The sequence below is a fragment of the Trichomycterus rosablanca genome, chromosome 23, assembly GCF_030014385.1.
Source record: "Trichomycterus rosablanca isolate fTriRos1 chromosome 23, fTriRos1.hap1, whole genome shotgun sequence".
Classification (NCBI taxonomy): domain Eukaryota; kingdom Metazoa; phylum Chordata; class Actinopteri; order Siluriformes; family Trichomycteridae; genus Trichomycterus; species Trichomycterus rosablanca.
In genome coordinates this window covers 15457373-15485337 of record NC_086010.1, presented here as the reverse complement: position 1 = coordinate 15485337, position 27965 = coordinate 15457373, and the positions used below count along the sequence as shown (strand labels likewise).

At 42.9% G+C, this 27965-nt stretch overlaps 1 protein-coding gene across 1 annotated transcript; it reads right to left on the bottom strand.

Annotated features, from left to right (window-relative positions):
- Positions 1-196: 196 nt before the first annotated feature.
- cip2a (cellular inhibitor of PP2A) lies at positions 197-26819 on the bottom strand. The gene is made up of 23 exons (XM_062985509.1): positions 26787-26819; positions 26634-26645; positions 26117-26219; positions 24391-24538; positions 20150-20262; positions 19435-19529; positions 17072-17168; positions 11520-11642; positions 11293-11438; positions 11129-11204; positions 10285-10512; positions 9621-9780; positions 8673-8814; positions 8400-8499; positions 6941-7059; positions 5386-5575; positions 4534-4608; positions 4340-4450; positions 4059-4255; positions 2293-2406; positions 1220-1302; positions 1007-1125; positions 197-531 (listed from the first exon to the last, which is right to left on the bottom strand). Exons 3-23 carry the CDS (start codon positions 26216-26218, stop codon positions 379-381), a joined length of 2691 nt encoding a protein of 896 aa, XP_062841579.1. The 5' UTR covers position 26219; positions 26634-26645; positions 26787-26819; the 3' UTR covers positions 197-378.
- Between the last annotated feature and the right edge of the window lie 1146 nt (positions 26820-27965).

Below are 27965 nucleotides of genomic sequence, written 5' to 3'. Positions count from 1 at the left end.
CCATTGAAGAACAAAGCAAGTAGAGAAATAGATAGACTACAGTCAGTAATTGTAGAACTACAAAGTGCTTCTATATGGTAAGTGGAGCTGATAAAATGAACAGTGAGTGTAGAAACAAGGAGGTGGTTATAATGTTATGGCTGATCAGGGTATTATAAATATTTTTGAATTTCACATTAATAAATAAACTGCCTGACTTGTTCATTTATTTATTTAGATTTGATATGTGAGACTGACACGTAGAAACGACACACAAAAGGTAATAAGTTATCCGGATGAGTTAAAATGTAAAAATGCATTTCATATTTCATATTGCATATCTAGATAAAAATCATATTTAGGCGCGTGCTTGTGTGTATGTCTATACATGCGCACGCATCAGAGCGACAGGTTGGCCGTGGCGTCGTTCTTCAGCTTGCCGCTGCTGAGGCTGTGGATCATGGCGATCATCTGCGTGTGCTTGCTCAGCTCCTCCTCGCGCTTCTGCAGTCTGGCATCCAGCTGAGATCTCTGCAGCTCCAGAGATGAAGCCTGTACACAATCGTTGCTATTAACAACCCAGCAACCACCGAGAGGAGCTGTAGCTTGAGTGGTAAATCATGGTAGCCCTCTAGTACTGGGATCCAGGGTTCGAATCCTCACTGGTGATATTGGCTGGTCTACATAGAGACAAGATACTGCATTGTGCTCCAAGGAATCAAGACCCACTACAACCCTGACTAGGATAAATTAAACAATAAAAAAAAACGCATGTTCTACAGATTATACACTGATCAGGCATATCATTATGACCACCTTCCTAATATTGTGTTGGTCCCCCTTTTGCTGACACATGCGCTGTGTAGTCTGACACCTTTTTATCAGAACCAGCATTAACTTCTTCAGCAGTTTGAGCTACAGTAGCTCATCTGGTGGATACTGTGCAGTAATTTAAGCTGCTTGTGGATATCAGTTGTTGCGCGTTCAACCAAAAATCATATACAGACGAGACGTAAACAGGTCCTACCCTGATGCTGGCATCCTTCCTGGCCTGCTCAGTCTTTGCAAGCTCCTTTCTCAGGCTGTTGATGCTTTCTTCCATCTCACTGGCCTCCTCCTTCTGTGTCCTCATCTCAGCCTGCAGGTCTGAACATACAGTACAATACAGAGAGTTGCACAGATTCAGGTTCGAAACCCCTCAGATCCACACAACCCCCCAAGAAGTGTTACAACGCCTCACCAGCTATAGTTTCATGCTTTTCCTGGACGGTTGCTTCCATGATTTGGATTTTCTCCTCTTTCTGGAGCAGCTCTGACGACAGTCTGAAATATAAGAGAACTGGAAATAAGGTCTCGTATGAAAAAGACTCGTATTTTGTGACTTGTGAACATCTCTGCCCTTGCATAAGGTTAGCAGAACTAACAACGCAGATGATTTTCAGCAAGCCAACAGGGGGAGGAGTTTCCCCTTGCAAAAGAGCAAGGACCCTGCAGTGGGGGGTGGGAAGGACTCAGCTGCAGGGTTCAAAGAGTCCCAGAAGAGTAGACACTCCAGCAGAGGGAGCTGTTTGAGTGTATATTGGATATGGATATGGATTGTACTGGTCCCTTGCCTGAATTAAAAGCCAGAACTCAGGATCTAATAACACTTAAGTGGCCAAAACACATCTGGTGGACCAATATGGACATATTGAATGTCAAAAACTAGCTAAAAGTCTGAATGTTTGGGGATTTAAACCTGGATTAATATATTTATAATATAATATATATATCTGAAGGAACTAATGGATCAAGCACATCATTGTTTGTTAGTCGTGCCTCTGTGTCACTTCATATTAGTAGCCCAGTGTAACAGGATCTAAACAATCAACTTCTTCAGATGCTGATCTGTCTTAACACAGAGCTTTAGTGCTATACGACAATAAATGTATAAATTTACTAATATGGAATGTCAAAAAGTCATGCATTTATACTGATAAAGCCTGGATGTCTGGGGTATTTTATAATATAATATTATAAATATTATAAATTGACAACAGGTCACTATACCAACCAGGCAGTGTTTCAAACCACGTACATAATCAATACACCACGAATGAGTCATTAATAAGCATCAAAGTTGCATGTAATTAAGGCTGCTGTGTATGTAGTTGTGGGCAGAATGAAAATAATTAGAAGAAGTGAAACATCAGTTCTCTGTTTAGGTTTGTACTTGTTAATCTGAGCAGCTTGTGGTAAACTTGAGGTAAAGATAAGTGATCAGCCCACAGCCAAGGCAGCATGAGAAAGTGCTGGCATGATCCCCAGACTAACCTGCCCTGCTGCAGTTTGAGCGCCTCGTTGCTTTTTATCAGTCCTTCTGCCTGTTGGGTGAGGGAGGTGTGGGCGGCTTGGAGCTCTTTCAGCGTCCCTTCACTCTTGTTGTACCTGCAGGGACACGTACGTGCGTGTTAGTGGTGAGACCAGCTGAACTATTTAGGAAAAACTGTCTGGGTTGGCTTGGAAGTTTAATATCTGAAGGTACTGGACATTCCAGACAAATCTGAAAAATGGACCAATCACAATCACACAGTGGAAGCTCTGTGGTTAAGATAGAGAGTGAGTGAGAGAGAGACAGACAGGTAGATAGCTAGACAGACAGATGTTAAATAAAGATAGACTGAGACAGACTGATGGATAGACAGATAGACAGGCAGATAAACAGACAGATAGACAGATGTATAGATAGATAGACAGACAGACAGGTAGATAGACAGACAGACGGACAGACAGATAGACAGACAGGCAGATAGACAGATAGACAGAGACAGACAAGTAGATATATAGATAGACAGACAGACAGACAGACAGACAGACAGACAGACAGACAGACAGACAGATGAACAGATAGACAGACAGATAGATGTTAAAAAGATAGAGATAGATAGACAGACAGGTAGATAGACAGACAGATGTTAAATAAAGATAGACTGAGAGACTGATGGATAGACAGATAGACAGGCAGATAAACAGACAGATAGACAGATGTATAGATAGATAGACAAACAGACGGACAGACAGACAGACAGACAGGCAGATAGACAGATAGACAGAGACAGACAAGTAGACAGATATAGATAGATAGACAGGTAGACAGACAGACAGACGAACAGATAGATAGACAGACAGATAGATGTTAAATAGATAGAGATAGACAGACTGAGACAGACAGGTAGACAGACAGATAGACAGACATACAGACAGACAAACAGACAGACAGACAAATATGTAGACAGACAGACAGACAGTAAGACAGACAGCAAAATGAACAGACAGATAAATAGACAGACCGACAGACATGAATAGACAGACAGATAGACAGACAGACAGACAGGTATATAGATATAGATAGACAAAAAGATGGATGTAAATAGACAGGCAGATAGATAGACAGACAGACAGACAGACACTTTATTGATCCTAAAGGAAATTAAAATACTGGACCAGTAATCAGAAGGTCGCTGGTTCAAGCCTCACGGCACTGCCAAGTTACCACTGTTGGGCCCCTGAGCAAGGTCGTTAACCCTCAATAGCTTGTGTCGTACTCAAGAAGTACTGCTACTACTACTCTCTTTTTATTCTTCCACCAAACAGAAACACAACCCAACCCTCCATCCCTCCCTCGGACACGGCCAGATAAAATAAATAAATAAAAATGTGATTTTTCTCCGATTCGCAGACCACAGTGACACGTTTGATGACCTGAGTTTACCGTCCGTGTGTGTAGACTCAGACAGATTTGCAGTGATGGCGTGGAACATGTGCCCACACCTCCCACAGTCTGTTATATTAAGCAGGGGCGTGGTTTGTGTGGTGGGAAGAAGTGCCATGATGATAAAGGCGCTGATAAATGGAAAATATAAAAAACCCTCACAAAAACACTATATGGCCAAAAGTATTTGTATATGTGACCATGAGCATGCTGTTAAAAAAAAACGAATGCTTTTACATTGGAGTGACTTCTATGTGATATCTTCAGTTAAAAGACGATTTTTAAAGTATGTCTGTGGGAATTTGTGCCCATTCAAGTCAAGAGGAACCTGCTAAGCAGCTGATTGTAGGTGCTCTTCAGGTTCTGGTGCTCGTCAGACACGGCCTGCAGACGCCCGTTGTGCTGCAGCAGCTGCTGGCTGTCCGTCTTCAACCTGTCCACCTCCAGCATCTGATCGTTCAGCTCGGCCTGGAGCTCTTCCTTCATCCTCTCGGTTTCCTTGAGCAGAGAGGCAAGCTTTCGTGCCTGCAGACACAAAGAACATGGTGACAGTTATGACACGTCGTGGGTCTAACCATCGTGACAGATGTGGTTAAAGGGACGTCTGACCTCGGCTTCGGCTTGGGCTCGCTGACACCGGTACTGAGCGATGAGCCGGTCAGCCTGGGACAGAGCTAGAGCTTTGGCCTCCAGCAGGTCCTGCAGACGACCCTCCTTAGACTGGAAAGACAGATAGCACACGTGAATGGACTAAAATATTGAAGAATTGGCATTTTAATGTTGTTTTAAGGATGTTTACGTACGGCGAGAGCGGAGAGCTTCTGTTCGTATACGTCGATGATCTCGGACATGTGCACGTCTTTCATTTGCTCCTGTAACTGGGAACCAAAGAGGAAAACGTGACACCAGGTGTGCAGGATTTTTCAGCTCCACTGACCATATCAAAGCACTTTGTAGTTCTACAATTACTGACTGTAGTCATGCTGTTCTTCAATGGTCAGGACTCTCCCAGGACCACTACAGAGCAGGTATTATTCGGGTGGTGGATCATTCTCAGCACTGCAGTGACACTGACATGGTGGTGGTGTGTTAGTGTGTGTTGTGCTGGTATGAGTGGATCAGACACAGCAGCGCTGCTGGAGTTTTCAAACCCATCACTGTCACTGCTGGACTGAGAATAGTCCACCAACCCAAAATATTCAGCCAACAGCGCCCCGTGACCTCTGATGAAGGTCTAAAAGGTGACCAAGTCAAACAGCAGCAATAGATGAGCGATCGTCTCTGACTTTACATCTACAAGGTGGACCAACTAGGTACTGTAGGAGTGTCTAATAGAGTGGACAGTGAGTGGACACAGTGAGTGGTGTTTAAAAACTCCACTCATACCAGCACAACACGCACTAACACACCACCACCATGTCAGTGTCACTGCAGTGCTGAGAATGATCCACCACCTAAATAACACCTGCTCTGTGGTGGTCCTGTGGGGGTCCTGACCATTGAAGAACAGCATGAAAGCAGATTAAAAAAGTATGTAGAGAAACCGATGGACTACAGTCAGTAACTGTAGAACTACAAAGTGCTTCTATATGGGAAGTAGAGCTAATAAAATGGACAGTGAGTGTAGAAACAAGACCAGTACAAATCACTCCCACCTGAATGCCACTCTGCAGCTTCTCGATGAGGCTGTCGATGCTCTGACGGGTGGGGCTGGCTGGAGCCGGGGCGGACAGGGAAAAGGTCTTTCCTGCGGGAAGTCCGTCCTCCTGGACGCCGCCACCTCTGACCGTCAGCTCGGCATCGCGCTGGCGGTACGCGTTATTAGCGGCGATGCTTTCACCTAGACTGAAGGGGAGGGAGGAAAGGAACTGGTATTAGACCTGGTCACAGAAACACAATCCTCACCTGTGCTGCTCATTCATAATAACTGAGCCTTTTAGCTTTTCCTATCCTACAGCAAGCCCTGCTGGTTCGAACCGAATGTCGTTGCAATCTTTCGACTTCCTACATACAGTATTTACCCATAGGTCATTGTTTCTGGTCCATACTGTTAGCAGCTATGGAAGTGAGCCCTACCTGTAACTATTTATAGACTGATTTGAATGGGATTTAATTGGGTTAAATGTTGTATTAATAATTAGCTGTACTACAAGGGGGTGTATCCGTGTAAAGGTAATGAACAAGCACTCTTATCATCAGCTGCTATGTTAAACACTACTGTTATTGTTAAGTCACATGATTGTGCATCTTGATTCCTGAGAGCAAAATGACGCTGGTTGCTAATACAATAGTCGGGCGTCTATACAGACATGATTTGCTATGACTGACGGGAAGAGGGTTTGTTTGTTTATTAGGATTTTAACATCACGTTTTACACTTTGGTTACATTCACTTTGGTATCTCCAATTCACCTCACTTGCATGTCTTCGGACTGTGGGAGGAAACTCACGCGGACACGGGGAGAACATGCAAACTCCACACAGAAAGGACCCGGACCTGCCCACCTGGGGATCGAACCCAGGACCTTCTTGCTGTGAGGTGACAGTGCTACCCACTTAGCCACTGTGCTGCCCTGAGGGGAGGAGGGTGACCAAAGCCCTGATGGATTGTGCAGGGTATGACTAGGATAAGGGGGTTGATTAAAATGAAATAAAGATGCAAACAGGTCCTGGGTTCGATCGTTCGATCCTCAGGTGGAGCAATGCGGGTCCTGTCTGTGCAGAATTTGCATGTTCTCCACGTGTCTGTGTGGGTTTTCCTCCCACAGTCCGAAGACGCACTTTGGTTACATTCATGACAGAACAGGTAATTACTCATTACACAAGGTTCATCAGTTCAAGTTTAATGTCAAACACAGTCATGGACAGTCATAGTATTTCCAATTCACCTCACTTGCATGTCTTTGGACTGTGGGAGGAAACCGGAGCACATGGGGGAAACCCACACAGACACAAGGAAAACATGTACCCAGAACGCTCCACCTGGGGATCGAACCCAGGACCTTTTTGCTGTAAGACGACAGAGCTACCCACCGAGCCACTGTGGGTTTTGACCACAAGCTTTTAGCTGATGTTTGTTTTCTCGTAACTGCGCGGCCTCATTTCTTCCAGACACGTTTGTTGTTTTCTCTTTATTTCTACGTAACCGGTAAAGTTCTAACACATCTCACTTCGAGACACGATGCCTTTACACTTTGCTCTCTTTACTTACATGACGGCAGGGAAATCGGGCAGCGGGGCAGCTTCGAAGAGGACGCGCAGCGCGGCGTGGACGCGCTCTCTGTGATTAGATGTGAGAGCCAGAGAGAGGGGCGTGACCACACGTTGGTCCTGCACGCACACACAAAAAAACAACAACATACAGATGTGTTTTAATTAAGCAATAGAACACGAGAGGGAGTGTGATGTCGCGATAACACACGACCTCAAGTGTTCTATTGCTTTTATACAACAGTTTTTACAAAATAAAGAAAGAAAATAAATCAAAGAAGCCCTGAATTTCATAATAAATATGCTTTAATATTGACAATACCTTCCGCCAAAAAGTAGTTCCACAACGAATATAAAGTTTAACACTACAAAGCAGACATCCCAAGTTGCAAAAACTCATTTTAGGGAGGTAAGAACAACAAGAAGAAAAAGGCAAGAACCTCCGAAGGGAAAAAAGGAAATAAAAAACCTCTCGCACACACCAAAGGATTATGGATGATAACAGAACTCTTAGGAGCTGCTAACTGGGCTATTAAGCTAACTGTTCGTGTCACAAACACATTAATGTTCCCTACACAGTGCGCTAGATTGTGTATCAGATCGCGGATTTATGTTCCCTACACAGCGCGCTAGATTGTGTATCAGATCGCGGATTTATGTTCCCTACATAGTGCGCTAGATTGTGTATCAGATCGCGGATTTATGTTCCCTACACAGCGCGCTAGATTGTGTATCAGATCGCGGATTTATGTTCCCTACATAGTGCACTAGATTGTGTATCAGATCGCGGATTTATGTTCCCTACATAGCGCGCTAGATTGTGTATCAGATCGTAGTGCGCTAGATTGTGTATCAGATCGCGGATTTATGTTCCCTACACAGTGCGCTAGATTGTGTATCAGATCGCGGATTTATGTTCCCTACACAGTGCACTAGATTTTGTATCAGATCACGGATTTATGTTCCCTACACAGCGCGATAGATTTTGTATCAGATCGCGGATTTATGTTCCCTACATAGCGAGCTAGATTGTGTATCAGATCGCGGATTTATGTTCCCTACATGGTGCGCTAGATTGTGTATCAGATCGCAGATTTATGTTCCCTACATAGTGCACTAGATTGTGTATCAGATCGCGGATTTATGTTCCCTACATAGTGCACTAGATTGTGCATCAGATCGCGGATTTATGTTCCCTACATAGTGCGCTAGATTGTGTATCAGATAACGGATTTAAAAGTCTGTGTCGCCTGCGTGCGCGTTTGTGTGCATGAAGCTTGTCGTTACTGGCAACGCGTCAGCGGAGTAATACAGTTATGGTGTGAAAAGGCCGTGCTGTTATCACGAATATCAGCACGGTTAGAACGCTTCTCAACCAATCAGATTGTAAGGTCGGAACTAACTGTTGTATAATACAGTTTAATAAACCCATGAATAGGTTTTAATTCTAATTTTTTTACCTGCAGCATTCGGTAGAAGCACGTCTCCATGTCGGCTGTGTGCTGCTTCAGCTGGCTCATCAGCTCCAGGGTCTTCAGGACAGTCTCAGAGCACATCTGGCTGCAGGAGCAGACACACAATGATGCATTTAACATCAGCATGAATAGAGCTGAAGACCAAAATATACAAGTACTTGTACGGGCATACGAATGCCATTTAAAATGCATAGAAATGCACTTAAAGTCCGTTCTACTCAAAAGTACCTCAGGCTAACGTATAATGCTTCGACCCACCTGAGCTGAGAGCCTGAGCCAGAGCAGATAGAGCTTATGTAGTCCTGACTGTTGGAGAGCAGGAGCTCCACCAGCGACATGCACAGCTCCGAGCTCACGTGCTTCGACACCAGGACCCTAAAATATTCTTCTCTACATAAGAGTGAGCGGGTCAAGGATTCAAACTTATTAGTATTAGTACTTTTTATACATTTTACCCCCTTTTTCTCCCAATTTAGCATAGCCAATCCGCTGCTTGGGACCCCAGCGGTGTCCAAAGAGGGTTGTATATTGGGCTCCCTCCGATGTGTGCGCAGCCAGTCCGCCAAGCTCTTCTTATTCCCTCATACTTCAATGGATTTGCGCTCGAGGTAGCTTCGCGTACCGAGAGCCACGTCCCGATCTCTGCGCACCTCCACTTTCTGTACAGGCGCCCTGGGCAACCAAGGTCCCCAAACAGCATTGATAAACCAACCATAAGCGCCCAGGTGGCCCAGCGCCGAGATTCTGAACTCCTCGGTTCGAAACCAGTCGGCTGGGCGCCATCTAGAGGGCATAATTGGCAGTGCTTGCAGCAGACATGTTTCTGCTAGGGCAGGATGACCAGACTATGTGTAAGGACCCTGATTGGCAGATAGAGAGGCGCCTGTGCAGAGTGCATTAGTCAGGTCTTTTCCCACCCGGCAGACTGGAAGCCAACTTTGTCTGCTGCGGGCATTAGAGGGCGCCCAGCCGACCGGTAGGAGAGCCGAGATTCGAACCCGGGAGCTCGGAATCTCGGCGCTGGTGTGCCAGCGGACCGTCCCGCTGTGCAACCTGGGCCAATCTTGGCATTTTGAATCTGAATCTAAAACAAATGACATGAAGGAAAAGATACACAATGTATAACAGACAAGCCCAAGGATGTGTTATCACTATGGTAAAGTAATAAGATTTGAGGACTAATAGAGAATTACAGCAGAAGGATATCCAGCAGGAGGTCGAGGACACGCCCCGCTCTTGTACAGTGCTTCCTTAGCTGCTCCTCTCCTTCGCTGGGGTCGGGAGCCTGCAACAATCCTTGCAGGGCTGGCAGCAGAAGCTCCAAAAACGAGTGAGACGACCCTGAGAGTGATGAATCGATCACCTCCTAATAGAGAGAAAAAACACATCAGTATCTGTATCAATCATGTGGTGCCAGTCAATCCTGAGCATATGTGAGCTTGTGTAGAAGGTGCACGTCTATAGCTGGACAGTATATAGCACTAATGAAAAATATAAAGCCAGGATCATCCGCTAGCATACCAGAACGGAGATTCTAAGCTTCCGGGTTCAAATCTGGACTCTGCTATCGGTCGGTTCTGCACAATTGGCTAATGCCTGAAGCAGATGATCAAAACTGGCCTCCAGTCTGCTGGGTGGGGAAGACCGGACTAAGGGGTTGGGTTATGGGTGAATAAGAAGGGATTGGTAGGACTGACTGCGCACACGCTGGAGGGAGTGCGTGTCAGGCAAGTCTGCACCCTCCTTGGACTCCTCCGTTGGGGTCCCCAGCAGCTGATTGGCTACGCTAGACTGGGAGAAAAGGGGGGGGGGGGTATATCTGTATAGACTTTATTGCTTTAAAATGTGTTGTATAAAACAAATAAATCACCTCAAAAAGTTCAGTAAATAGTGCCAGGGCCAGCAGGCAGCACTGCTCTGGTCCATTTAGGGGCCTTGTTGCCCACTGGAGCAGTGCCAAACAGGGCTCTGCCCCCCTGGTATGGGCAGCGTTCCTGGTGCCGGGCTGTAGGCGAGGGGCTGCGGGGCGCAACACCGTCTCGCAGATGAGCCTGCGCAAGGCTGGTACCGAACACAGAGACACGAGCAGCTCCAGAACCTGTAAATTCATACATAATAAAGTAGAAATTTTACAATTATAGTTTTGCAAGTCAATTTTAAAAGTATTATTTATTTATTTATTAATATAATATTATATTAATATCAATTTATGTATTTGTTAATATAATATTATATTAATATCAATTTATTTATTTATTTAATAATATAATATTATATTAATATCAATTTATTTATTTATTAATATAATATTATATTAATATCAATTTTTTATTTATTAATATAAGTTAATAGTATTAAAATTATAAAATTATATTATAAAAAATTAATTTATATTATTAATATTATTTATTAATATACTGTATATTATTACTATTATATAAGAAACAGTTTAAAGTTTAAAGTCAAACACAGTCATGAACGATTTAGTGTCTCCACCTCACTTGCACGTCTTAGGACTGTAGGAGGAAACCGGAGCACCCAGAGGAAACCTACACAGACACGGGGAGAACATGCAAACTCCGCACAGAAAGGACCCGGACCGCCCCTCCTGGGGATCGAACCAGGGACCTTCTTGCTGTGAGGCCACAGTGCAACCAACTGAGCCAGCGCTTGTCCATGTTAATAATGGGAAAAGAAAGCAACAAATTTGTGACCTTGACGGCTGTATCGGTGTCTTTGCCGTGGAGCAGGCCGACCACTTCGTTCAAGCAGACTGGAAGGTGCTTATAGCTATTTAGACAGAGTGAACAACAGGCGAGTGGTAAATTACTAAGAAAACATAATACTAATGGATAGCAAATTTAAACACGTGACGTACTTCGTGAGGTAATCTGCGATCTTGGCATTTTTAAGGAGATCCACCAGCAAGTCGACGGCGTAATTCCGCGTCAGGGTGCCGTCCCCGTTTACCGTAATATTGAAGATGAGCTGAAAAGTCTGATGGATGTTTTTTGCATTGAAGAGCTGCGATGACAAGGGCGAAACAGAAAGTCACGATCTGCGACCACAAGAGGACGAACTACAAAAAAAAGTGTTTCTAAATACCTTCTGACCCACTTCCTCATTGAGGGTGAGACTAGATAGAATAGATAAAGCGAAGACGACCACAGTCAGGCAGTTATGACCGAGGAAATGAATTAGCGCCCTGTAGAAAGCCTTGACGTTACTCTGCAAGAGATAAGAACAATCAAACAGTCATTAGAAAGCGTTTTACACTGTGCAGTTTTTAATGATCTGCTGCCTGCATTGACTCAATTCAAGCTCATTTTGGGTGTGCGCTCTACATAGATGATTTCACGTCATCCTATGCTGTTCGAAATCCTAGATGCCTTGATATCCTCGCTAGTAAGATATCTTAAAATTTCAACGACTACACGACGAAGTTGTCAGGTCGCTGTACGGTTCACACTACACAGCTGGTGATAGGGGGTTTCACATTACACGATCTAGAAGTGACGAGGGGTTTAATGATACCATGTCCAAAAATGCACAGCGTAAAATCAAGGAGAAAAAATAATTGAATCTGAGTGGATTTGGCAACACGACCAGCAGGGATTGTTTGTTCCATAGTGAGTTGGAGGTTAATAAATATTTTTTGCAATGCAATGTTGGTGTTTTGTTTTGTAGAGGACGATAAGGTCAGAAATACTGTAAAACTGATATACACTATATATACTGTATATATATATATATATATATATATACAGTGTATCACAAAAGTGAGTACACCCCTCACATTTCTGCAGATATTTAAGTATATCTTTTCATGGGACAACACTGACAAAATGACACTTTGACACAATGAAAAGTAGTCTGTGTGCAGCTTATATAACAGTGTAAATTTATTCTTCCCTCAAAATAACTCAATATACAGCCATTAATGTCTAAACCACCAGCAACAAAAGTGAGTACACCCCTTAGTGAAAGTTCCTGAAGTGTCAATATTTTGTGTGGCCACCATTATTTCCCAGAACTGCCTTAACTCTCCTGGGCATGGAGTTTACCAGAGCTTCACAGGTTGCCACTGGAATGCTTTTCCACTCCTCCATGATGACATCACGGAGCTGGCGGATATTCGAGACTTTGCGCTCCTCCACCTTCCGCTTGAGGATGCCCCAAAGATGTTCTATTGGGTTTAGGTCTGGAGACATGCTTGGCCAGTCCATCACCTTTACCCTCAGCCTCTTCAATAAAGCAGTGGTCGTCTTAGAGGTGTGTTTGGGGTCATTATCATGCTGAAACACTGCCCTGCAACCCAGTTTCCGGAGGGAGGGGATCATGCTCTGCTTCAGTATTTCACAGTACATATTGGAGTTAATGTGTCCCTCAATGAAATGTAACTCCCCAACACCTGCTGCACTCATGCAGCCCCAGACCATGGCATTCCCACCACCATGCTTGACTGTAGGCATGACACACTTATCTTTGTACTCCTCACCTGATTGCCGCCACACATGCTTGAGACCATCTGAACCAAACAAATTAATCTTGGTCTCATCAGACCATAGGACATGGTTCCAGTAATCCATGTCCTTTGTTGACATGTCTTCAGCAAACTGTTTGTGGGCTTTCTTGTGTAGAGACTTCAGAAGAGGCTTCCTTCTGGGGTGACAGCCATGCAGACCAATTTGATGTAGTGTGCGGCGTATGGTCTGAGCACTGACAGGCTGACCCCCCACCTTTTCAATCTCTGCAGCAATGCTGACAGCACTCCTGCGCCTATCTTTCAAAGACAGCAGCTGGTTGTGACGCTGAGCATGTGCACTCAGCTTCTTTGGACGACCAACGCGAGGTCTGTTCTGAGTGGACCCTGCTCTTTTAAAACGCTGGATGATCTTGGCCACTGTGCTGCAGCTCAGTTTCAGGGTGTTGGCAATCTTCTTGTAGCCTTGGCCATCTTCATGTAGCGCAACAATTCGTCTTTTAAGATCCTCAGAGAGTTTTTTGCCATGAGGTGCCATGTTGGAAGTTTCAGTGACCAGTATGAGAGAGTGTGAGAGCTGTACTACTAAATTGAACACACCTGCTCCCTATGCACACCTGAGACCTAGTAACACTAACAAATCACATGACATTTTGGAGGGAAAATGACAAGCAGTGCTCAATTTGGACATTTAGGGGTGTAGTCTCTTAGGGGTGTACTCACTTTTGTTGCCGGTGGTTTAGACATTAATGGCTGTATATTGAGTTATTTTGAGGGAAGAATAAATTTACACTGTTATATAAGCTGCACACAGACTACTTTTCATTGTGTCAAAGTGTCATTTTGTCAGTGTTGTCCCATGAAAAGATATACTTAAATATCTGCAGAAATGTGAGGGGTGTACTCACTTTTGTGATACACTGTATATATATATATATATATATATATATATATATATATATATATATATATATATATATATATATATATATATATAGTTTATATCAGTTTTACAGTATTTATAGTAGGGATGCATCAATACCATTTTTAATAAATTTGTTAATAAATTAGTTCAAGCAACAAAAAAAAATCTGTTTAAAGACTCAGCTCAGCCCAATGAGCTGGTTTGATTACTTTGATTTTCAATTTAAGATGGTGATAAGTAACTTAAATTTGGTAAACCTGTTAGGTTACAGTAAAGTACTCTGTTCTTGGTAATTACCTTTAATTGCAGGGGACTGAAGTTTTTTTTTGTTTGTTTAAAAATTTTACAAGAAAATGTGCATTGTTTTGCACTGTTTACACTTAAAAAAAAATCGTGAGAAAATCGAATCGTGAGCTCAGAATCGTGAAATCGTGAGCAGAGTGTATCGTTACACCCCTAATTTATATATATTTATATATTTAAGCACTCCTCCCCTGCGCTTCCCCTCACCCTGTTCTCACTGGCTGTTCGACAGCGCACTCATTGCCAGTCGGCCGACTCATATCCAGAAATCTAGCAAGCTAGATATTTATCTCCAGTCGCCGTGCACTCAATGAGCCGCTCAGATCGAGTTGTTGAACAGTTCACACATAGTGACTGAGAGCCGAGTTTCGTTCCCCGAGTGAACGCCGGCAGATCTAGCGGCGACCGGTCGATGAGCGAAAATCAGGGCAAAAGTCGTGTAGTGTGAACTACGCATTAGCGGCGAAGGCAATCCCGGCATTCAGTGCGGCACGACTTTTTTCAAAAAATAAAAAATACAAAAAAATATGGCGGACGATGCGAAGCAAAGAACGGACTTATTTTCAAATGAATAAATTATCATTGGGTTCTAATTTGTATAAACGTGTACAAGTGTCATTTATTTGCAAGTTCTCGCTCGTCAGGGACAGTTTAACCGTTTTCGGGACACAGAGGAAGATGTTAGTTGACATGCTAGCACGTTGTGGCACCTCATCCTATTGGTTCGATGCTAACTGTGTTAGCTTAGTAAGCGAAAACCGACGTAATCGCTGTCTAAGTAGCGTGTTCGAATAACCTGCCTTATGAGTCAATGACCGTCGAACACACCCTTATGTATTTAATTAATTACGTCATGTTTTGCACATGGTTACATTCATGACAGGACGGGTAGTTTACCAGTTATACAAGATTCATCAGTTTAAAGTCTTCAATGTCACACAGTCACGGACGATTTTGTATCGCCAATTCACCTCACTTGCTGTCGCCTATCCAAGCTAATAGACGAGGTCTTCTGTCTGAGGTGAAGTTAGGTTTACGTACACAGCAATGCTTATCTTTCTCATGAGATTAATTCAGATGTTCTAAAAATACGTTGGTTCAAAAACACCCACACATCAGTGTATTCTTAACTTAAAGGGTGTTGGTCTGTGATGTAATTTCTCATGTGGCATGGCCTTCTAACTCTTTGTAAGTTATGGTAATTAAATACAGCTACATGGAAGAATTAAGAGGACTAACTGAGGAACAAACAGAGCACAGTGTGTGGATCCACCGCTGGCTGTCGTTTGTTTGTTTGTTTGTTTATTAGGATTTTAACGTCATGTTTTACACTTTGGTTACATTCATGACAGGAACGGTAGTTACTCGTTACACAAGGTTCATCAGTTCACAAGGTTATATCGAACACAGTCATGGAGAATTTCGGTGTCTCCAATTCACCTCACTTGCACGTCTTTGGACTGCGAGAGGAAAACTGAGCACCTGGAGGAAACCCACGCGGACACGGGGAGAACATACAAACTCCACACAGAAAGGAGCCTGGGGATCGAACCCGGGACCTTCTTGCTGTGAGCCGACAGTGCTACCCACTTAGCCACCGTGTCGCCGGGAGGAGTAGTAATCGGTAGGGATGTAACGATACGCTCTACCCATGATGCGATGCGATTCACGATACTGGGTTCACGATACGATTTTCTCCTGATTTTTTAACTGAAATTTAAGACAAATAATGACAAAGTTTCTTTTTATTATTTCTCTTAAAGAAAGAAAATAAAATACTGTATTTGTGATTCTTTTATTTATCTAAATAATGAACGTCCTTTTATTTCTAAAGTAGGTACAAACTATGCAAAACAATTTTGGCCCAATTTGGCTGAAAACCCCCGAATCTGGCAACCAGGCGAGGTGTATAGCGCCAGCGCCCTCTGCAGTTTGAAGTGAATATTGATTTATTTTACATGTCAAATCTATTTGAATCATGGGATTTTTAATCGGTTATTAACTGTCTTGTGGTGCATCGTTACATCCCTAGTAAACAGTCGTGTCCGAGAGACTGAGAGACGCTTATAGTCCGGATTTATAGCGCAGTCTGATTTCCACCTTTTTGGACGCCCAAAGAAGCTTTAAGGGGAAGAAGATTTCCACATGATGATGTAAAAGCAGACAGCACGGGAAATATGCATCGCAAAGGAAGGCGACTATGTAGAAAAGCGATGTAAGCCAGCCGGAAATGTACTAGAACTTAGAAGTGAATGCATTTCTAGGGAAATAGAGAACACAGAAAAGAGGGCGGGTACATGGAACAGTGGTCTCTTACCAAAATTGGGAAGAAACCTCAAATAGAGCTGAAATTTCGCCCGTGTAAAACGTCCGACGTAACCCGACAACCACACAGGTCTGCCATGAATAAGTGGCTACTTGATCGTGAGTGATAGTGCCCACAGACAAGCCAGTTTCAGACCCTCAAGGGCATAGAGGCTGCCGTATAAGAAATAAGCTACTGATCTGAAATCAGCACTCTTAAACGCAATTGTAGTTTGTTGCTGTCCAAACCTGTGCTTACGTAAAGCTCACTGGGCTGTGGACAGTGCTACTCACATTCATAATTCATAGCAGATGTGTTTTATGGTTTCCGGATTACATCAGACCTGTCAGGTAAACTTTCAATCGGCTTGACGTGACTTTTTAGGCCACGGCGGGGACGAAAACCTAAACTCTGTTTTCATTCATTTTGTATGGTTGCATAAAGCTATCCCTATTCATACGGGTAGATCTGCTGTGGTCGAAAAATCACAAAAGAGGAACTGGGGGGAAAGGTTAAATGACAAAACAGGACTTCTCTGTTCACAAGTTTCAAATAAACTATGTATGAACAAAAGGTTCATTTCGGAAGTACAACAATCGTGTCAAGTGGCGATCATCACGCACACGGTCGTCGGCTCCTACCTGAGATTTGATCTGAGCCTGCACGGACGGGTTGTGTCGACACAGATTGGCCATCAGACCCAAACACTGCTTCGTTATGTCATCGTTATTAGACTGGCTGGAATGACAGACAGACAGACAGAATGGTCAGGGTCCGACGATGACTTTTAATAACCCATACGCTTGGCTGTACTGCAAACATGCAAATGAGAAAACAATGAGCATTGTGGTCTGGCTAAAACCACACGTAGACAAGCAAACAGGAAAGGCTGACTTAGCAGCCACATCAGTAACAGACGAGTCAGATTTTCATCCGAGACGTTTTATGCATGACTTTTTTGCTGCCTGTTCGATGAATTATGTTGTTCTTTATGAGAAATAAGGTAGAGGCTGGATTTGTAACATTTAAACTAGGGCTGTCAAACGATTAAAATTTTTAATCGCGATTAATCTCAGAATTTCATATAGTTAATCGCGATTAATCGCATTAAAAAAAATCTGTGTAAATGTTATAGAAAACAAGGATTTTTATGTGAAATGTTACAATTAAAATGGTGAACACATTTTATGCTAAATGTACTGATGTTAAAAACTGCTGGGACAAGAGAAAACTGTAAGGGAGTTTATTCACTCACATACTAGGCAGTAAATGTCAGATTGTAGTTTAGAATTTCTCCATCAGCAAACATTGTAGATCAGCGGTGCTTTAGGTGGGATAAGGCGTAGTTATTGTAACAGACTTTTCTGTGGTTGTATTGTGACAATGGTTTGATGGCCGTTTCTACACGAAGTGAGTGTGTTTTGACCCTTTGGGGCTTCCATAGTGCATGGACTAACGTGCTTGACTCAGCTTTCCGGTATTTGGTACGTAACAGAATAAGTTAATAAAAGTGTTCTGCTCCCGACAACTTGTGAATATAGCGTGTATTTATTTCTTTATAAGTGCATCACTACAACGCTCGGTTACATTATGTTAACAAACCGCAAATGAAAAACGGTGGCAAGTCCGACATTAAAACGTTTTTGTTAACATAATGTAACCGAGCGTTGTAGTTTTACCAGTCAAGTCTCAACATTAACTAGAATTTGCGTTAACGGCACTATTATTTTTAATCGCGTTAAATTGAAATCGCGTTAATGCGTTATTATCGCGTTAACTTCGACAGCCCTAATTTAAACATTTAACATTTATACCAATAAAGCAAAAGGTAGAAAGATCTTGGCATGTCTTTCTGACCTAGCTTCTATATACACCCACCAGGCATAACATTACGACCACTGACAGGTGAAGCGTATAACGCTGATCATCTCTTCATTACGGCCTGTTAGTGGGGGGGATATATTAGTCAGCAGGTGAACATTTTATCCTCAAAGTTGGTGTGTTAGAAGCTGAAAATGATCAAGCGTGAGGATTTGAGGCATGGCTAGACGACTGGGTCAGGGCGTCTCCAGAACTGCAGCTCTTGTGGGGTGTGTCCCGGTCTGCAGTGGTCAGTATCTATCAAAAGTGGTCCGAGGAAGGAACAGCGGTAAACCGGCGACAGGGTCATGGGCGGCCAAGGCGAGCTACTGTAGCTCAGGTTGCTCAAGAAGTTCATGCTGGTTCTGATAGGAAGGAGTCAGAATACACAGTGCATCGTAGTTTGTTGTGTATGGGGCTGCATAGGCGCAGACCAGTCAGTTAGGAAGGCGGTCATAATGTTATGCATAATCGGTGTATATATGCATTTTCTCCCCTTTTTCTCCCCCTTTAGTGCGTCCAATTACCCAATTGCGTCGTGCTTCCTCTCCGCCTATGCCGATCCCTGCTCTGACCGAGGAGATCGAAGCTAACCCACGCCGCCCCCTCTGACACGTGGGCAGCAAGCCGCATGCATCTTATCACCCACAAATTGACGAGCGTTGTGCCACCTAGCGCTGTGTACGGAGAGACGCACCCTAAGAGCACTCCTTTCCCATCTCTGTGCAGGCGCCTCTAATCAGCCAGCAGAGGGCGTAATTGCACCAGTCTGACAGAGAGAGACCCGTATCCGGCTTAGTCCCGCCCACCTGAACAACCGGCCAATCGATACAATGTGTTCGAGATCCCACCCCGGTTGCCAGCACCATGGATAATTCACATACTGTGTTTTACATACTCATTGCTTTAGTACAAAGCGCTGTTCGTACAGCCCGAGTCGCTTTTACCGCGTCATATCAAACAGTTCGTCTCATTAGAAGAGCTTTGAAAAGGTCAGCGGAAAACTGGGTCAAAGTTCAATCAGGTGAAGCTAAGCAGCACCGCCACACTTCAGAGGAAACTCATGTGCATGCGCCCTAATTGTGACCTACAATTACCCTAAACTCGTGTACATCAATAAAGAATGTAAAATCATAAACCTTACATATTCAGCATGAGGAAACTGAGGAGGTCATCTATATGCGAGGCACAATGCAGCATTCTCACGTTGTAAGTGAGTCTCTGTAGGACCTGAAGACACTGTAAAACACAATCATTGACTGTTAACAGAACCGTGCGTGCATTTATTTTCAATCATTGTTTTTCCCATGATGGGGCGCTTGGGTGGCGCAATGGTCTAACACACTAGAACTCCAGTGCAGAGTTAAACAAGGTGACAGGGCATCCACATGAACACAACTGGCAGTGTCTGAGGGAGGGAAGGTTGGACGGGGTCTCATCCAGCTGCCATATGCATTTTCCGGGACTGGTCAGGGTGCCTGTGTGAGTGGGGGGGAGTCACGTGGAGCTTAGCGTGGCTATCCGTGTGGAAACAACACCGGCAGGTGAAAAGAAGTGGCAACAGATGGGCTAATTCTCTATGTGGTCACCTTCCAATCTAGTTGTATCCAATTCCCCCAGTGTAACTTTGTGACCCCAACTCAAGCCCCATACTGTTACACTTCTTTTCACCAGTCAGAGTCAGGGTCTCACAAGGAGCAGTGTTGTGTATCACTCGTGCTGGTGCCGCAATAAGGAACCCGTTCGGCCACCCAACCCTCAGCCACAGCCAATCGTGTCTGTGTGGGCACAGCTGAGATTTGAACTTGACCGCTCAAGATATACTTTTAACTCTACAACAGTACGCTTGTGATTTTTACCTGTAGAACAACTGGCTCCTCTGGGGTAGATCTGTTACAATGAATGATGGCAGCCAGTGTGCTTACAATGTTGTAACTGCTGTGAAGGGCGTCTTTGCTCTCATCGTCAGATGCTGTAGGAGGAAAAACAGACCAGATCAGACCATCAGACCAGAATTAAATCATAAGTCTTTGGGTGTTAAACTAATTGGACAAACAACCATCTATGCAGCGCTGCATAAATTAAGCCTTCATGGCAGAAAGGCAAGACTAAAGCCAGTGACTAAAGAGTAAAATGCACATGTATAAATATAAATATATATATATATATATATATATATATATATATATATATATATATAGAGAGAGAGAGAGAGAGAGAGAGAGAGAGAGAGAGATGTAGATATAGATTAGATATATACTGTATATATATATATACAGTGTATCACAAAAGTGAGTACACCCCTCACATTTCTGCAAATATTTTATTATATCTTTTCATGGGACAACACTATAGAAATAAAACTTGGATATAACTTAGAGTAGTCAGTGTACAACTTGTATAGCAGTGTAGATTTACTGTCTTCTGAAAATAACTCAACACACAGCCATTAATGTCTAAATGGCTGGCAACATAAGTGAGTACACCCCACAGTGAACATGTCCAAATTGTGCCCAAATGTGTCGTTGTCCCTCCCTGGTGTCATGTGTCAAGGTCCCAGGTGTAAATGGGGAGCAGGGCTGTTAAATTTGGTGTTTTGGGTACAATTCTCTCATATTGGCCACTGGATATTCAACATGGCACCTCATGGCAAAGAACTCTCTGAGGATGTGAGAAATAGAATTGTTGCTCTCCACAAAGATGGCCTGGGCTATAAGAAGATTGCTAACACCCTGAAACTGAGCTACAGCATGGTGGCCAAGGTCATACAGCAGTTTTCCAGGACAGGTTCCACTCGGAACAGGCTTCGCCAGGGTCGACCAAAGAAGTCGAGTCCACGTGTTCGGCGTCATATCCAGAGGTTGGCTTTAAAAAATAGACACATGAGTGCTGCCAGCATTGCTGCAGAGGTTGAAGACGTGGGAGGTCAGCCTGTCAGTGCTCAGACCATACGCCGCACACTGCATCAACTCGGTCTGCATGGTCGTCATCCCAGAAGGAAGCTGACGCACAAGAAAGCCCGCAAACAGTTTGCTGAAGACAAGCAGTCCAAGAACATGGATTACTGGAATGCCCTGTGGTCTGACGAGACCAAGATAAACTTGTTTGGCTCAGATGGTGTCCAGCATGTGTGGCGGCGCCCTGGTGAGAAGTACCAAGACAACTGTATCTTGCCTACAGTCAAGCATGGTGGTGGTAGCATCATGGTCTTGGGCTGCATGAGTGTTGCTGGCACTGGGGAGCTGCAGTTCATTGAGGGAAACATGAATTCCAACATGTACTGTGACATTCTGAAACAGAGCATGATCCCCTCCCTTCGAAAACTGGGCCTCATGGCAGTTTTCCAACAGGATAACGACCCCAAACACAACCTCCAAGATGACAACTGCCTTGCTGAGGAAGCTGAAGGTAAAGGTGATGGACTAAACCCAATTGAGCACCTGTGGCGCATCCTCAAGTGGAAGGTGGAGGAGTTCAAGGTGTCTAACATCCACCAGCTCCGTGATGTCATCATGGAGGAGTGGAAGAGGATTCCAGTAGCAACCTGTGCAGCTCTGGTGAATTCCATGCCCAGGAGGGTTAAGGCAGTGCTGGATAATAATGGTGGTCACACAAAATATTGACACTTTGGGCACAATTTGGACATGTTCACTGTGGGGTGTACTCACTTATGTTGCCAGCCATTTAGACATTAATGGCTGTGTGTTGAGTTATTTTCAGAAGACAGTAAATCTACACTGCTATACAAGTTGTACACTGACTACTCTAAGTTATATCCAAGTTTTATTTCTATAGTGTTGTCCCATGAAAAGATATAATAAAATATTTGCAGAAATGTGAGGGGTGTACTCACTTCTGTGATACACTGTATATATATATATATATATATATATATATATATACATATATATATATATATATAGAGAGAGAGAGAGAGAGAGAGAGAGAGAGATGTAGATATAGATTAGATATATACTGTATATAGATAGATAGATAGATAGATAGATAGATAGATAGATAGATAGATAGATAGATAGATAGATAGATAGATAGACATATACTGTATATAGATGTACAGTGTATCACAAAAGTGAGTACACCCCTCACATTTCTGCAGATATTTAAGTATATCTTTTCATGGGACAACACTGACAAAATGACACTTTGACACAATGAAAAGTAGTCTGTGTGCAGCTTATATAACAGTGTAAATTTATTCTTCCCTCAAAATAACTCAATATACAGCCATTAATGTCTAAACCACCGGCAACAAAAGTGAGTACACCCCTTAGTGAAAGTTCCTGAAGTGTCAATATTTTGTGTGGCCACCATTATTTCCCAGAACTGCCTTAACTCTCCTGGGCATGGAGTTTACCAGAGCTTCACAGGTTGCCACTGGAATGCTTTTCCACTCCTCCATGACGACATCACGGAGCTGGCGGATATTCGAGACTTTGCGCTCCTCCACCTTCCGCTTAAGGATGCCCCAAAGATGTTCTATTGGGTTTAGGTCTGGAGACATGCTTGGCCAGTCCACCACCTTTACCCTCAGCCTCTTCAATAAAGCAGTGGTCGTCTTAAAGGTGTGTTTGGGGTCATTATCATGCTGGAACACTGCCCTGCGACCCAGTTTCCGGAGGGAGGGGATCATGCTCTGCTTCAGTATTTCACAGTACATATTGGAGTTCATGTGTCCCTCAATGAAATGTAACTCCCCAACACCTGCTGCACTCATGCAGCCCCAGACCATGGCATTCCCACCACCATGCTTGACTGTAGGCATGACACACTTATCTTTGTACTCCTCACCTGATTGCCGCCACACATGCTTGAGACCATCTGAACCAAACAAACTAATCTTGGTCTCATCAGACCATAGGACATGGTTCCAGTAAATCTTTCAAAGACAGCAGTTCGATGTGACGCTGAGCACGTGCACTCAGCTTCTTTGGACGACCAACACGAGGTCTGTTCTGAGTGGACCCTGCTCTTTTAAAACGCTGGATGATCTTGGCCACTGTGCTGCAGCTCAGTTTCAGGGTGTTGGCAATCTTCTTGTAGCCTTGGCCATCTTCATGTAGCGCAACAATTCGTCTTTTAAGATCCTCAGAGAGTTCTTTGCCATGAGGTGCCGTGTTGGAACTTTCAGTGACCAGTATGAGAGAGTGTGAGAGCTGTACTACTAAATTGAACACACCTGCTCCCTATGCACACCTGAGACCTAGTAACACTAACGAGTCACATGACATTTTGGAGGGAAAATGACAAGCAGTGCTCAATTTGGACATTTAGGGGTGTAGTCTCTTAGGGGTGTACTCACTTTTGTTGCCGGTGGTTTAGACATTAATGGCTGTATATTGAGTTATTTTGAGGGAAGAATAAATTTACACTGTTATATAAGCTGCACACAGACTACTTTTCATTGTGTCAAAGTGTCATTTTGTCAGTGTTGTCCCATGAAAAGATATACTTAAATATCTGCAGAAATGTGAGGGGTGTACTCACTTTTGTGATACACTGTATATAGATATATATAGATATAGATATAGATATAGATATATACTGTATATATATATATATATATATATATATATATATATATATATATATATATATATATATATATATATATATATATATATATATACTGTGTATATATATACATATATATGTAGATAGATATATATAGATATCACTGACTAATACCATTCCATACAACACAATGAAACATGGTGGTGGCAGCATCATGCTATGGCGTGCAGTTAAATGGCAAGAGTTGGGGAAATGCAATATGACAGGGGCTACTTGAATAACTTTGAGGCAAGTTTCTAAAAGCCTAGCCCTATCCCCTATCAAACATCTGTGAAAGAAAGACCTGAGGCATCTGTAAAGATGGCACAGATGCTCTCAGATGCTCGACATCCAATCTGATTGCACTTAATCTGCTATGAAGTATGTGATAAGCTGCACAAATCCAGGTGTGTAAAGCATATACAGACATATCCAACACTGCAGTAGTAATCGCTGGTAAATGGGCTTCTACAAAGTATCGAATAATGTGTCTAATTATTTAGTGAATATTCAAATCAGGAAAGAATACCAAGCTGGCTGAGCAGTGCCAGGATGCTCCCTGTAAGAGCAGGACTGGTGTTGGGATCCGCGGCTACTTCCAGCAGGCCATTTAGACATTCGCTGGGAAGAACCTGGCCTGAGGTCAAGATCCTGGAGCACTTCAGGCCTGATACATCCTGTAGAAAGAGAATAATTGCTTTATATAACATTCAGTGCACCAGCTTAGTCACAGAAATCATTGTTTTATTTACCATGTAGTGCAGTTACACCAAATTGGATGTTCAATAAATGTTCCAGTTCCTCTCAAATGTCTCCAGTGAGTTGAAGCCAGAGCTCAGTGCTGGCCACTGAGTTATCTCTACAAAAATATAGCCACCTAAATCCACATTAGCAATCGTGACTAACAGCTGGTGACTTTGACTGCACCCATAAGGCTAAATCACAAGCACTAACACGTGTAAAATTGAAGAACGTAAACAAACAGATCTAAATAATAAGCTGTACAAACTGTTAGTGTACTGTACATAGAACTGTGGTGCAAAAAATCAAACGGAAGATGCGTGTACCATGATGTGTGTGTCATAAAAGAAAGGCTAATGGAACACGTGTCACTTTCCAGTGTTGAGTAAGCTTTATACAGTCATAAGCTTAAAAGTTAAAGACAGAAATGAATCCAGTACATAAACTAGTAATCAGAAGGTCACTGGTTCAAGCCCCACCACTGCCAGGTTGCTGCTGTTGGGCCCTTGAGCAACGTCCTTAACAACTGCTCAATTGCTCATACTGTGTATTGTCACAGTACTGTAAGTCACTTTGGATAAAGGCATCCGCTAAGTGGCGAAAATGTAAATGGAGACACTAAAACCCAACAACACTGTACCTAATGTCAACCACTATGGTGGGACTATAAACCTTTAAAGCTGTTTTGCTGACATAACTAGTAGGAGTATATCATACATATTATACACAGATCAGGCATAACATTAAAACCACCTCCTTGTTTCTACACTCACTGGCATTTTATGAGCTCCACTTACCATATAGAAGCACTTTGTAGTTCTACAATTACTGCCTGTAGTCCATCTGTTTCTCTGTATGCTTTTTTTTTGCCTGCTTTCACCCTGTTCCTCAATGGTCAGGACTCTCCCAGGACCACCACAGAGCAGGTATAATTTAGGTGGTGGATCATTCTCAGCACTGCTGTGACACTGACATGGTGGTGGTGTGTTAGTGTGTGTTGTGCTGGTATGAGCGGATCAGACACAGCAGCGCTGCTGGAGTTTTTAAATACCGTGTCCACTCACTGTCCACTCCATTCGACACCCTTACCTAGTTGGTCCGACTTGTAGATAAAGTGAAGTCAGAGACGGTCGCTCATCTATTGCTGCTGTTTGAGTTGGTCATATTTTAGACCTTCATCCGTGGTCACAGGACGCTGCCCACAGGGCGCTGTTGGCTGGATGTTTTTGGTTGGTGGACTATTCTCAGTCCAGCACAACACACACTAACACACCACCACCATGTCAGTGTCAGTGCAGTGCTGAGAATGATCCACCATCACCCAAATGATACCTGTTCTGTGGTGGCCCTGTGGGTCCTGACCATTGAAGAACAGGGTGAAAGGGGGCTAACAAAGCATGCAGAGAAACAGATGGACTACAGTCAGTAATTGTAGAACTACAATGAAGATGTATGTAAACTTAAGACCTCCATTGTACATAGTTTGGCAATACAAATAAAAAACTGTCACTCACTTCAATTTGTTTTTGTAGCTGTATTGAATTCTGTGTGGCCTTGTTGTTTTTGTACTGACGAATAGCCAGAAGAAGAGACTTTAAATTCGTTGAAACATCCATTCTGGAAAAGACGAGACAAGCAAAAGATAAATAAACGTAAATTTAATGTAACGCTGAATGCGTCTCAATATGCACACTAGCGTACTAAACAGTATGTCAAACTAGTGAACGACCAGGTACAGTGATGCATACTACTTAGTAGGGTAGTATGTACTTTCAGAAGCAGCCTTTGTCGTTAGCTGGTTAGCTTGGGAGATGTTTTTAAACTAACGTTCTTTATTAGCACTTACAAAAAATGTTTTATATTCCCTAGTGTTTTAACACTCCAAATATAAATAAAAATTAGTCACACAACCATAAAATACCTTAATTTATAACGTTAAGCTCTAAACTATGTGTTCCATAAACATAGGTTAGGCAATCAATTCATCCCGCTTTCAACTTCGAAATGCTAACGGAAGAGTCCATTACTTACCCGGGGGGGACACTGGTATCGTGTGACGTTTGGATAATCACATTTGTCATTATAAAACATCGTCACTTAAGTAAACCACTTTGTTTTACTTTCAAAAATATATAAAACTATATTAAATAATTAGTATAATTGAGTACATATTTCAAAAATAACCTTTTATAGAAATATATCCACCCCCATGTTTAGGTCAACTGACTTCCATCGCCACAAGCGTGTGCTTGGTTGGTTGCGTCTCAAACCGAATACAGCACACTAGATAGTATGTACAAATAAGTGTATTATAGACGAATTTCGCACTCTATATAGTACATTTGAATAGAATTTGGGACGCAATTGAAGAATATGCACAACATGTACTATTTATTGTACAGTATCATGCTGAACACACCACCAAGTTTAATGGCTTCTACTATTAAACAATATTCTATTATATTCTAATATACTATTAAACAAGATATATTCTATTCTACAATAATTTCCTTCGGGATTTCCTTGGGCAGTTGTAGCTCAGTGGTTAAGGTACTGGACTAGTAATCAGAAAGTTGCCGGTTCAAGTCCTGCCACCACCAAGTTGCCACTGTTGGGTCCCTGAGCAAGGCCCTTAACCCTCAATTGCTCAGAATCATGTTCAGTCATAATTGTAAGTCGCTTTGGATAAAAGCATCTGCTAAATGCTGAAAATGTAAATGGGATAAATAAAGTATCTATCTATTATGCCTCACACAAGCTAACAAAGTTAATGAATTATGAATAAACAATACATGTGTGCATTCTGATAAATTAAGTAATTTGTTGCTCAGGTGGCGCAGCGGTAAAGTACGCTAGCGCACCAGAGTTGGGGTTTCGAATACATCGTATCGAATCTCAGCTCTGCCTTCCGACTGGGCTGGGCGGCAGCATGAACAAGGATTGGCTGTTGTTCAGGGTTAGAGGGTAAGAAAGTCGGATCATAGTTCCTCATAACTGGTGCGACTGCGGCCCCTGCTGGCTGACTGATGGCGCCTGCACAGGGCTGAGGAATAATGCTGATGGGCCTTCCATACACAGTGCCCGTCAAGTGTATGAACTCGACTCGTGCAGGTGAAAAATGCATAAATCATTTGTTTATTAATACACTTGGATTATGTATATAATCATAATAAGCAAAAAGTAATATTGCAATATGGTGGTGCAGTATGTAGGGCTAATGTTCCTATAATCAATATACTGTAGTTTCAAGACATATATGACATACATGGTGTATGTAAGCCTTTTACTTCACTTATAAATCCACACTTTGAGTAGACATAAATGTAAGAACCTGTAACCATCATTTATAACATGTATCTATTT

What these genes read in the sequence shown, in the direction of transcription:
- cip2a (XM_062985509.1), bottom strand. Translation starts at nt 26,218, where the DNA reads ATGGATGTTTCAACGAATTTAAAGTCTCTTCTTCTGGCTATTCGTCAG. An exon ending in ATCGCAGATTACCTCACGAA is followed by an intron (nt 11,205 to 11,292) that starts GTACGTCACGTG and finishes CTGTCTAAATAG; the next exon opens with CTATAAGCACCTTCCAGTCT. An exon ending in TATTTACTGAACTTTTTGAG is followed by an intron (nt 9,781 to 10,284) that starts GTGATTTATTTG and finishes TCTCTCTATTAG; the next exon opens with GAGGTGATCGATTCATCACT.